Consider the following 12,613-nt stretch of genomic DNA (forward strand, 5'->3'; position numbering starts at 1 on the left):
ATTTGAGTATAAAGTAATGGCGGCACCTCCTTTATGATCTTGATGCAAACTCATATGTAATCAAGTAGCAAAGTAGGAGAATAAGTTGTTACCATTACTTTTTCACTAATAAGAAAATGCCAAGAGCAAGCGGATTATTGGTACAAAATAGTAAAAATTTAGTATATATTGTGAAAATTTAAGTATAAATTATTTTAGATTGAGTATGACTTAAGAAATTTAAGTATAAAGCTCCAATGACACCTCCTTCATGATCTTAATACAAACTCACATGTAATCGAGCACCTAAGTAGGAAAATAAGTTGCTACCATTACACTACCAAGAAAATGTCAAGAGCAAGCGGATTATTAGTATAAAATAATAACATTTCAGTATACATTGTGAAAATGTAAGTATAAATTGTTTTAGATTGAGTATTATTTTAAGAAATTTGAGTATAAAGTTCAATTGACACCTCCTTCATGATCTTGATGCAAACTCACATGTAATCTAGCAACTAAGTAGGAAAACAAGTTACTACTATTACATATTTCACTACCGAGAAAATGTCAAGAGCAAGTGGATTATTAGTATAAAATAGTAACATTTTAGTATACATTGTGAAAATGTAAGTATGAATTATTTCAGATTGAGTATTATTTCAAGAAATTTGAGTATAAAGTTCTGATGGTACCTCCTTCATGATCTTAATGCAAACTCACATGTAATCGAGCACCTAAGTAGGAAAATAAGTTGCTATCATTACTTTTTCACTATCAAGAAAATGCCAAGCCCAAGCGGATTATTGGTATAAAATAGTAAAATTTCAATATATATTGAGAAAATGTAAGTATAGATTATTTTAGATTGAGTATTATCTTAAGAAATTTGAGTATAAAGTTCCAATGACACCTCCTTTATGATCTTGATGCAAACTCACATGTAATTGAGCAACTAAGTAGAAAAATAAGTTGTTACCTTTAATTTTTCACTAATACGAAAATGCCAAGAGCAAGCAAATTATTGGTACAAAATAGTAAAAATTCAGTATATATTGTGAAAATTTAAGTATCAATTGTTTTAGATTGAGTATTATCTTAAGACATTTAAGTATAAAGTTCCAATGACACCTCCTTCATGATCTTAATGCAAACTCACATGTAATCGAGCACCTAAGTAGGAAAATAAGTTGCTATCATTACTTTTTCACTATCAAGAAAATGCCAAGCCCAAGCGGATTATTGGTATAAAATAGTAAAATTTCAGTATATATTGAGAAAATGTAAGTATAAATTATTTTATATTGAGTATTATCTTAAGAAATTTGAGTATGAAGCTCCAATGACACCTCCTTCATGATCTTAATGCAAACTCACATGTAATCGAGCACCTAAGTAGGAAAATAAGCTGCTACCATTACTATTTCACTAACAAGAAAATGCCAAGAGCAAGCGGATTATTAGTATAAAATAGTAACATTTCAGTATACATTGTGAAAATGTAAGTATGAATTGTTTCAGATTGAGTATTATTTTAAGAAATTTGAGTATAAAGTTCAATTGACACCTCCTTCATGATCTTGATGCAAACTCACATGTAATCTAGCAACTAAGTAGGAAAACAAGTTGCTATCATTACTTTTTCACTATCAAGAAAATGCCAAGCCCAAGCGGATTATTGGTATAAAATAGTAAAATTTCAGTATATATTGAGAAAATGTAAGTATAGATTATTTTAGATTGAGTATTATCTTAAGAAATTTGAGTATAAAGTTCCAATGACACCTCCTTTATGATCTTGATGCAAACTCACATGTAATTGAGCAACTAAGTAGAAAAATAAGTTGTTACCTTTAATTTTTCACTAATACGAAAATGCCAAGAGCAAGCAAATTATTGGTACAAAATAGTAAAAATTCAGTATATATTGTGAAAATTTAAGTATCAATTGTTTTAGATTGAGTATTATCTTAAGAAATTTAAGTATAAAGTTCCAATGACACCTCCTTCATGATCTTAATGCAAACTCACATGTAATCGAGCACCTAAGTAGGAAAATAAGTTGCTATCATTACTTTTTCACTATCAAGAAAATGCCAAGCCCAAGCGGATTATTGGTATAAAATAGTAAAATTTCAGTATATATTGAGAAAATGTAAGTATAGATTATTTTAGATTGAGTATTATCTTAAGAAATTTGAGTATAAAGTTCCAATGACACATCCTTTATGATCTTGATGCAAACTCATATGTAATTGAGCAACTAAGTAGAAAAATAAGTTGTTACCTTTAATTTTTCACTAATACGAAAATGCCAAGAGCAAGCAAATTATTGGTATAAAATAGTAAAAATTCAGTATATATTGTGAAAATTTAAGTATCAATTGTTTTAGATTGAGTATTATCTTAAGAAATTTAAGTATAAAGTTCCAATGACACCTCCTTCATGATCTTGATGCAAACTCTCATGTAATCGAGCAACTAAGTAGGAAAACAAGTTACTACTATTACATATTTCACTATCAAGAAAATGTCAAGAGCAAGCGGACTATTAGTATAAAATAGTAACATTTTAGTATATATTGTGAAAATGTAAGTATGAATTATTTCAGATTGAGTATTATTTTAAGAAATTTGAGTATAAAGTTCAATTGACACATCTTTCATGATCTTGATGTAAACTCACATATAATTAGTAACTAAGTAGGAACATAAGTTGCTACCATTATTATCTCACTACCAAGGAAATGCTAAGAGCAAGTAGATTATTAGTATAAAATAGTAAAATTTTAGTATACATTGTAAAAATTTAATTATGAATTATTTTAGATTCAGTATTATTTCAAGAAATTTGAGTAAAAGGTGGCACCTCCTTCATGATTTTAATGCAAAGTCACATGTAATTAAGCAACCAAGTAGAAAAATAAGTTGATATTATTACTATTTTACTACCAAGAAAATGCTAAGAGCAAGCGGATTATTGGTACACAATGATATTATTTTAGTATACATTGTGGAAATTCAAGTATGAATTGTTTTAGATTTAGTATTATTTTAAGAAAGTTGACTATAATATTCAAGTGGTGTCTCCTTCATCATGTCGACTCAACCTCACATGTAATTAGCAACCAATAGGAAAATAAGTTGTTACCATTACTATTTCACTATTATGAAATGCCAAAGGCAAGCAGATTATTAATATAAAATAGTAATATTTCGGTATACATTGTGAAAATTTGAGTTTGAATTATTTTAGATTGAGTATTATTTTAAGAAATTTGAGTATAAAGTTCCAATGACACCTTCTTCATGATCTTAATACAAACTCACATGTAATCGAGCAACTAAGTAGGAAAATAAGTTGCTACCATTACTATTTCACTACCAAGAAAATACCAAGAGCAAGCGGATTATTAAAACCAAAATAGTATAATTTCAGTATACATTGTGTAAATTTAATTATGAATTGTTTAATATTGAGTATTATTTTAAGAAATTCGAGTATAATGTTCTTGTGGCGTCTCTTTCATCATTTGTTTTAGATTAAGTATTATTTTTTAAAAAAATGAGTATAAAGTTCTGGTGTCACCTCTTTTATGATCTTGATGCAAACTCAATTATGAATATAAGTATAAAATAGTAAAATTTCAGTATATAATGTGAAAATATAAGTATGAATTATTTTAGATTGAGTATTATTTCAAGGAATTTGAGTATAAAGTTCTAGTGACGTCTCCTTCATCATCTCGAGTCAACCTCATATGTAATTTAGCAGCTAAGTAGGAAAATAAGTTGCTACCATTACTATTTCACTACCAAGAAATTGTCAAAAGCAAGTGGATTATTGGTACAAAATAGTAAAATTTCAGTATACATTGTGACCATTTAAGTACGAATTATTTTAGATCGTGTATTATTTTAAGAAATTCGAGTATAATGTTCTAGAGGTTTCTCCTTCATCATCTAGTAGCAACCCCACATGTAATTAGTAACTAAGTAGGAAAATAAGTTATTACCATAATAATTTTACTACCATCATTATGCCAAGGGCAAGTAAATTATTGGTACAGAATAGTAAATTTTTAGTATACATTGTGAAAAATTGAGTACGAATTGTTTTAGATTGTGTATTATTTTAAGAAATTTAAGTATAAAGTTCTAGTGGCACCTCCATCATGATCTTGTTGCAACCTCACATATAATTAGTAACTAAGTAGCAAAACAAGTTGCTACCATTATTATTTCACTATCATTATTTACTGATGAAATTTTGACAAGATCCTATTACACATGTTACTATATCCACAAATGACATGGAAATAAAGAGTATACTAAACATTTAATTTCATGACTGAACTAGAAAATACACTGACACAACAACCACAAATACAAGTCACTTACTAAAAGTATGAAATATAGATATCACACCATTCTCAAACATCAACTACTAATAAGCTCACCTTTCATAAATAGTACATAGGAGTCACTGACTTAATAGAATACAATAACAAAAAAGGACCATCAACGCAACAACCGGCCACGAATACTGTCGCTAGATCGAGTACACCTTCTTGTCGATGCATCCTCGCTTCTTCTTTGTTCTATCATCCCCCTTTTCCTGTACATTGGAAAACATATTAGTTGTTTTTAGAACAACCATAATCTTTAGTTCAAATATATGAGTACATGCTCCTTAAAGAAATTTCAGCAATTTACTTGTAAATCAAACAGTTTCACACTATTTCACAAAACAAAAGCAGAGTTAGTTAATGGCTTCTTTGCAACTGCGTCGGTTATGGCCTCGCCCATGACATCGACCACACTTTGTCACACGTTTTTCGACTTGTGAAGGTATCCTTTGAGTTCTTCTTCTACCTGGTTGGCTTCGAACATCAGGAGCATTGATTACAAATGGGTGCTCGGGATTGGACTCATACATGTGACATGTAGGGATTGGATTTAAGATTCCTCTGTAGCTTTCACGATACAACTCTATCTTAAAGTATTTGTCACAGAAATCATATAATGACAATGACTTTGACTCTATTGCTGCACATGCATGTTTGCATGGAAACCTATTAACCTGCCATGCTCTGCACGAACAAGTCATAACAGACAAATCAACAGCAAATGATTTATCTCCATCCACAACCTCAAAACTCCAGCCACATGCCTTACGTAGTTTTAAGCTGCGAGATTCAGCATATGTTTTTGCAAGAGCATTCTCCTTTGATGGACTCAATCTTTTAACCATCCCCATTGTTGCTTCACGTCGTCTGTGCATCATGTCCATAATTTGAATGCGTATATGGTCCACCATGGGCACAATAGGAAGAAACCATGCTGTTTTAACCCAATTATTCCACGATTCGGCTATGTTATTATTCATGACACCCCAACGATTTCCTAGAAAACATGCATTTGCCCAACTTTCTGGACACGAAGATACTATGAAGTCTTTAGCAAGTGGCATTGACCGTATTATATTGTTAATATGTTCTTGAAACTCTTGTCTCGATAGGGCATATATAGCTTTCTTGAAAACAGATGACCAATATTTTTTGTTATGAAGTGGGTAGCTTCGCATGACCTACATTCAAATAAAAAAAAAGAATATAAACTAGTATGCACAAAGTAATATCTAAAAAGTAATGTTTCCTAACAAAAGTATACCATTAGACAAACCTGTTTCACGAAATTATCTACCAAATGCCTTAAACAGTAGGCATGATGACTGACTGGGAATACTAACTGAATAGCCTTGATTATCCCAGGATGTCTGTCATAGAAAAAGGTAAACTCATGGAACCCAATAAAGCGATGTGAAAGTAGAGCACTTTTAAGTTGGAAACAAAACCATCCCCAATTATCATCATTTTCAGCATCTACAACTAAGTATGCTAATGTGAAAAGATCATCATTAGCATCCTTTGCCACAGCAACCAAAATACATCCCTTGTATTTATTCTTTATGTGAGTGCCATCCAAGAAAACCAAGGGCCTACATCCATTGATAAAACCAGTTGCACATGCGTTGAAACAGATGAATAATCATTTAAAGTTATTACTACAATGATCAATTTCACACTCGACAAAACTTCCAGGATTAGTTTCTTTGATAACACTACAATACCATCTTAATCTATCATACGCCCCCTCCTCTACACCATGAATGTCATGCATTGCCAATTCCTTCCCTTTCCAAACCTTGTTGTAATTAAGCTCAACCCCATAATCTCTGTGAATATCTTTCAACATCATGCATGGTCGATACGAGGGCTCTCCCCTCAATCTGTCCATCACAATATTAGAAACCCAGGCAGCATCAGCTTTAGGATGTCCTCTACTACGAAGATTGTCATCTCCACAAGTATGAATTAGATTGCATTTTCTAATGCCAAAAAGTTTGTCAGCTTTATGTCTTGAAGCATATATTCTCCAAGAACAGTTGCTTGTGCTACAGACAAGAATAACCTTCTTATTATCATTCTTTTTATACAAAAATGACCGTTTCGTAGCAACTGCATAATTTTTAGCACATTTTCGAAATTCTGCAGCATCCTTGAATATTTGGCCCTCTCCACGGATGCAATGACTCCAAATGTCTATGGAATTTCTTACCAACCCCACTTCAAGATGGTCATCATTACTAGTCTGTGTCTCTTCTTCAGTTTCAAACCTTATCAATTTAACAGTGAGTATAATATCATTGTACGCATAAAACAATTTTAGTTAACCTACTATCTATATACCAAAACACACAGCATTAAATTCTTAAATAATTATCAAAGACTTATTAATGAAACTGAAATGTGTACAATACAACATGTGGATGCGTATGAAATCTAAACAATAGGATATCATTTTTTAACTATTTTAAGTAGTTCAATATTTTGTTGATCTCTCATTTTTTACCTTTTAATAAATTATTAATGCAACGTAAATGGAATATAGTCATGTTCTATTTAATAGTTCAAATGATCCAATGTCTTCAAAACTAAAACTCACGCATGATCAAGATTCACAAGAAGCACACCTATAACATATCTCCATGAAACATATGATAAAAAATGATAAATAACTAAACAAGATATCATCAGCAATTGTAATCTACAAATGAAATATCAAGCAAAGCAAAAAAAAAAAAAAAAAAATTTCATCATCATCAATATCAACCCAATTCCTATAAAAAAAAAATCAAGGCAGAAATTTTTTACCTTTCAAGATTGTGGGAACCCATATCATCTTTTTTCACCGCTCTCATATTAATTATTGTCAATCTCATAGACGTGTAAAGATGTGTCATAATACGGACGTCATCATCTTCATTCAATGTCACATACATATTCTGATGTGGAGCTAGATATTGCAAGATCACATTTTGTGGAGCAATCTCCTCACATTTTCTTCCAAGATTAAGAAACAACTCCATTAGACTGAAGCCATTAAAAATTGAAATCATATAGAGGTCTTCTTTATACTTGCAACTACCTAGAAATGAAAAATTCGAAGATCCTGATCCAGATTCCATTTCTCCAAGAAATTGAACAAAAACCTGCGTCACCTAAGTGGTTGAGAAATTGCATTAGAAAACATTATACAATTTCATAATCAAATCATAACATAATATCAATTACAAAATAAATTGAGAAATGATATACAATTTCATAACACATCATAAATGAGGAACAATATACTCATTCAAATATTATCGGCCTTTATTCTTATATAACATTAGAAAATTGTCTTTAGGAAGTGGAACACACAATGTAATTTCTCAAATTCTATAACCTCTATTAGTTGGTTCTATATGCTTGCTCTCTCTAAAATAAAAATATTCAATACGAAGTGTTCCATATTTTGGACAAAGAATCTATTTAATATACCCATTGCAGTATCACATTTTTGCTAAGTATCCCTTTGTCCAACCTCCCAAAGTGGTTATCCTCGTGCAAATTCCTTCCAGCAAGAAAGCACTGAATAATGATTAAAAAAAATATAATAAATCAAAGTGGTTTGCAGAGATTCTTAATCCAAAACATGTCATCATTAATTTAGTGGGCACCAAAATATAATAAACCATCACCAATAGCACAAAATTTTGTACAAATCGTACAATGACATGTTGAAAATCGAGAAGCCAACAAATTCGAACAATAACTTACATCAAACAAATAATGAACTGTGGATATCAAACAAAATGCGACAAATAAATCAAAAAATTATAAAAAGTGAAGAAACTTACTATTTTTCAAGGTGACTAGTTGGAAGCAACGAGATCGGACTAATAAGAGGCTTAATGCAAGGTGAAGAAACTTCGACTATCTATTTCGACGCCTGCTTCAGTCTCCTCGTCGGAGTGTTTGGCCGGTCACTGAATCTCAGTGTTTAGGATTTTGCATGGTCGTGGATTTTCTATGGATTTGTTTGGTTAGGGTTTTTCGAATGGAGATCATGTTTGAAGAAGAAATAGGGGAGAGGTAAAGTAATTCAATTGGTAAATTTGTAAATTGATATATCAGGGAGTGAAACTGATTTCTTACATAAAGTTAATCTCTCTTAAAACATTTATTATTCAGTTGAAGAATTTATAGGTTCATAGTAGTTAGATATCTCATTTATCTATAAAAAGGATACTAAAATGTAAAAAAACCACCACCAAATAGCACAAAAATATTGTACAAATCACACAATGACCTGCTAAAAATCGAGAAGCCAAAAAATTTGAACAATAACCAACAACAAACAAATAATGTAATGTGAAAATTGAACAAAATAAGATTAATCGATCAAAAACTCCAAATAGCGAAGAAACTTACTATTTTTTGAGGTGATTGGCTGACTTCGACTTTGTTTCTTTCGTCGTTTGCTTCAGTCTCCTCGTCGATGGATTTGGTCGGTCGGTTGGTGGATCTCGACGATTAGAGCTTTACATTGTCATCGGTGGGATTGGTTGACAAATGACTTTGTTTGGTTAGGGTTAGAGCTTTTCCTTCGTAGAGATGGACTGATAGATGTGGTTGGGAATGAAATGGGGGAGAGGTGAGGATTGGCGTGCTTGGTTAGGATTAGGGTTTTTCTTTTGTTATGTCCGATGGATGTGGCTGGGAAAGAAATGGGGGAGAGGAAAAGAATGAATGAGGGGGTAAATTTGTAAATGTAGGACCGTTAGATTCGATAGAGGTGGGGTGAATATCGATTCGAAAAAGACGAGTATAAACGCAACGGAAAAGTAAAATAGACACAGTTATTTTACTTCGTTCGGAGCCTGTGACGACTCCTACTCGAAGGCCCGTGGTCCTTGACCACTTTCGTTGGGCAATCACTAGCAATTCGAAATAATGATTACAAAAGAACCGTACAGTGAATGCTAATGAAAACTAAAAACAAAATACCGACAAGAAGGGAAAAGAATGGAGCGTAGTGTCGGAGCTTTGTTGGCGTCGCACTGAACGTTGAGCAGCAAGACCAGCAGTAGAAGAATTCTCAGCTTAATTGATTCATTCTGAAGCTCCTGCCTGGGGCTTCTTTTATATGCTGTTCCAGGCGCCTGGATCCCTTCCGGGCGCCTGGAATGTGACGTAACTGCACAAACCATGATGCTCCACGTGGCGACGACTCGGCTGGATAGAATTCGCCTTCCGGGCGCCCGGACCACCTTGTTCCAGAAAACTCCTTTTTCCTGCAAAACAAAGTTAGTCCGAGGCAAATGTTGTAACGCCCCAAATTTCCTCAATTAGAGTCCTAAAAGTAATTTTAAAATATTTAAAAATGCTATAGAAATATTCTTGGGATTTTTAGAAATTTTTAGAGTATTTTTATGTAATTTTTGGAGATCGTTTGGTATTTTTATTAAACGAAGGAAGTTTCGACAAAAAAATGTCCAAGCCGAGAGTTGAACCCATGACCTTTGACTCGGTCAAAACCCGACTGACCAGGTGTGCAAACAGATTTTTCTGTTTAGAAAAGGTAGCGAATTTATTTATGATAGTTAACAGAATATTAGATTATAAAAGGGATAAGTTGATCTTGGATTTGTTTGTTTAGAAAAGATAGCGACTTTATTTAAGATAGTTAACAGAATATTATAAAAGGGATAAGTTGATGTTGGATTTGTTTGTTTAGAAAAAGTAGCAAATTTATTTAAGATAATTAACAGAATATTGGATTATAAAAGGGATAAGTTGATGTTGGATTTGTTTGTTTAGAAAAAGTAGCAAATTTATTTAAGATAATTAACAGAATATTGGATTATAAAAGGGGATAAGTTGATGCTCTGTTTTCCCGTGACTTAAACCATTCTCTCCTTTTCTTTTGCGTACGATGGCGGAGCTCGGGCAGAAAATGAAAGGGAGTTAGGGTATCATCTCCGGCGGTCGGCCAAGGTCCTAGATGCCCTTTTTGTTCGATTGTGAGTCCAAGAATCGGTAAGTGCTTCTCACCTGCAGTAGGAGTAGTTTCGGACCTTTGTTCTTCTTGAATTCGAAGCATGAGAAGCGTTTATAGTGCAGATTTTTAATTAAGCCTATAGTGCAGATTTTAATTAAGCTTATAGTGCAGATTTTTATATAGGCTTATAGTACAGATTTTAATTAAGACTATAGTGCAGATTTTAATTAAGCCTATAATGCAGATTTTTAATTAGGCTTATAGTGCAGATTTTAATTAAGCCTATAGTGCAGATTTTAATTAAGCTTATAGTGCAGATTTTTAATTAAGCCTATAGTGCAGATTTTAATTAAGCTTATAGTGCAGATTTTTATGTAGGCTTATAGTGCAGATTTTAATTAAGCTTGTAGGGTAGATTTCTTAGAGCTTAAAATGCATATTTCTTTAGAGCAGATTTCTTTAGAGCTTGTAGTGTAGATTTCATAAGAGCTTATGGTGCAGATTTCTTTAAAGTCTATAGTGCACATTTTTTTGTGGAACTTGTAGTGCAGATTTTTGGTGGAATTTATAGTACAGATTTTTGGTGGAACTTGTAGTGCAGATTTTTTGTGGAACTTATAATGCAGTTTTTAAAGAAAAAGATTATAGTGCAGTTTGGTTAAGTATTATAGTGCAGAATTTATGTTTGCATAGTATGCAGAAATAGTATAGCATAGAATGCAGAATCTTGATTAGTATAGTATGCAGAATTTTGATTAGCATAGTATGCAGATTTTTGTTTATGCGTTTCAAAGTTAGAATTTGTTTAAACATTTCAGTTTTTAAAGAAGCATTATTTTATTAGAGGTATTAACAAGTATAAGAAAGATAAAGAAAAGAAAGAAAAAGGCCAAGGCCTTAAGTAGATCCCAAAGTCAAGACTTTAGGGATTTTGGCACACAAGGTGCTCGTTAAAATGTCAAGGCATTTAAAGAAGAAGTAATTAAGATAAATCAGCTTATAAATCAGTATTTTACTTTTATCAGTGACACTGTGCTGGACTCTTAGTTGTCCTTGGGTTGGGCTCCCATAGTCGTCCCTAGGTTTAGATAACCTAGTAAACCCTACTAGATTCGGGACCAGCTATCTCGGGTCTAGTTAGGGATGCGCGCATAGCAAGTACAGTTGCCGGGCCCAAGAAGAAAGTTGATTATTATTTTTATCTATTATGAAAATAGTTTTCAAAACTTCACAAATCAGTTTTAGATTTATTTTATTCACATGCATATTCGAGTTTTGTGAGTTAGATAGCGTTTACTAAGCAATTTTGCTTATAGTTACATTTCCTCTTACTGCAGATAAAGGAAGGGAAAAGTTATAGCAAAGGAAGGCGACAAGGAGGTGCGGATGGATGTGTGATGCCTGGACTATAGAAGCCTTGGGATTTAGCATAAGAATTTATTAACAAAGAGTTGAGTAGAATGTATTAGATGAGTCATTTAGTCTTCCGCTGCTAGTTAATTGTAAGTTTTGAGTTCTCCGAGAGTTTTAGGACTTACTATCAACATGTGAACAAGGATAGTTAAGTAAAGTTAGTAGTCCAGTAGCGCTCCGCCCTCACAGTCCAGTAGTGAGGAGGGTGGGGTGTTACAGTTGGTATCAGAGCAGTTTCTATTCTCCAGCATCACACATCAGCACCATCTTTGCCGTCTTCAAGTAAGAAAGTATTTAAGTTTTTTTCTTCTATACTTTTCTTATTATTTGTAGTATAGAGTATTTGCTTAGAAATGTTTAAGTAAGATAGAAGTTCTTGATTTCTTTTGTTTACATATGTATATATGTCTAGAAAGCATAGGGACGATTTTAAGTTTTTCTACATAACTAGATGTCAAGAAGAGGACGTCCCCGTACCATTAGGACCGAGCACAGTAGAATGAAGAGTCCAGAATAGTTTCCAGGACCCGATATGGACACTACGAAGTTATAGTCATGCCATTTGGTGTAACCAATGCACCTGTGGTCTCCAGGACCTTATTACAAGCCTTCTAAGGACCCCTAATGGGTACGATGCGATATGAATAATAGAGGACCGAGAAGTTAAGAGACTAAGGAACAAAGAGTACCATTAGTGAAAGTCATTTAGAACCAGAAGCACGAGGAAGTTACTTAGGATCGTGAGGACAGTATGAGATAGAGATATTCAGAATTATTCTAAGTTCGAGGACGAACTTTTAATAAGGTGGGGAGAATTGTAACGCCCCAAATT

The 12,613-nt window shown here is 32.7% G+C and overlaps 1 protein-coding gene across 1 annotated transcript; it reads right to left on the minus strand.

Moving 5' to 3' along the window:
- Positions 1 to 4,531: 4,531 nt before the first annotated feature.
- LOC122050334 lies at positions 4,532 to 7,411 on the minus strand. The gene is made up of 7 exons (XM_042611249.1): positions 7,197 to 7,411; positions 6,113 to 6,658; positions 5,665 to 5,980; positions 5,063 to 5,569; positions 4,803 to 4,975; positions 4,696 to 4,717; positions 4,532 to 4,597 (listed from the first exon to the last, which is right to left on the minus strand). The coding sequence occupies exons 1-7, from the start codon at positions 7,409 to 7,411 to the stop codon at positions 4,532 to 4,534; spliced, it is 1,845 nt and encodes a 614-aa protein (XP_042467183.1).
- Between the last annotated feature and the right edge of the window lie 5,202 nt (positions 7,412 to 12,613).

This window comes from Zingiber officinale, chromosome 3A, assembly GCF_018446385.1.
Source record: "Zingiber officinale cultivar Zhangliang chromosome 3A, Zo_v1.1, whole genome shotgun sequence".
Taxonomy (NCBI): domain Eukaryota; kingdom Viridiplantae; phylum Streptophyta; class Magnoliopsida; order Zingiberales; family Zingiberaceae; genus Zingiber; species Zingiber officinale.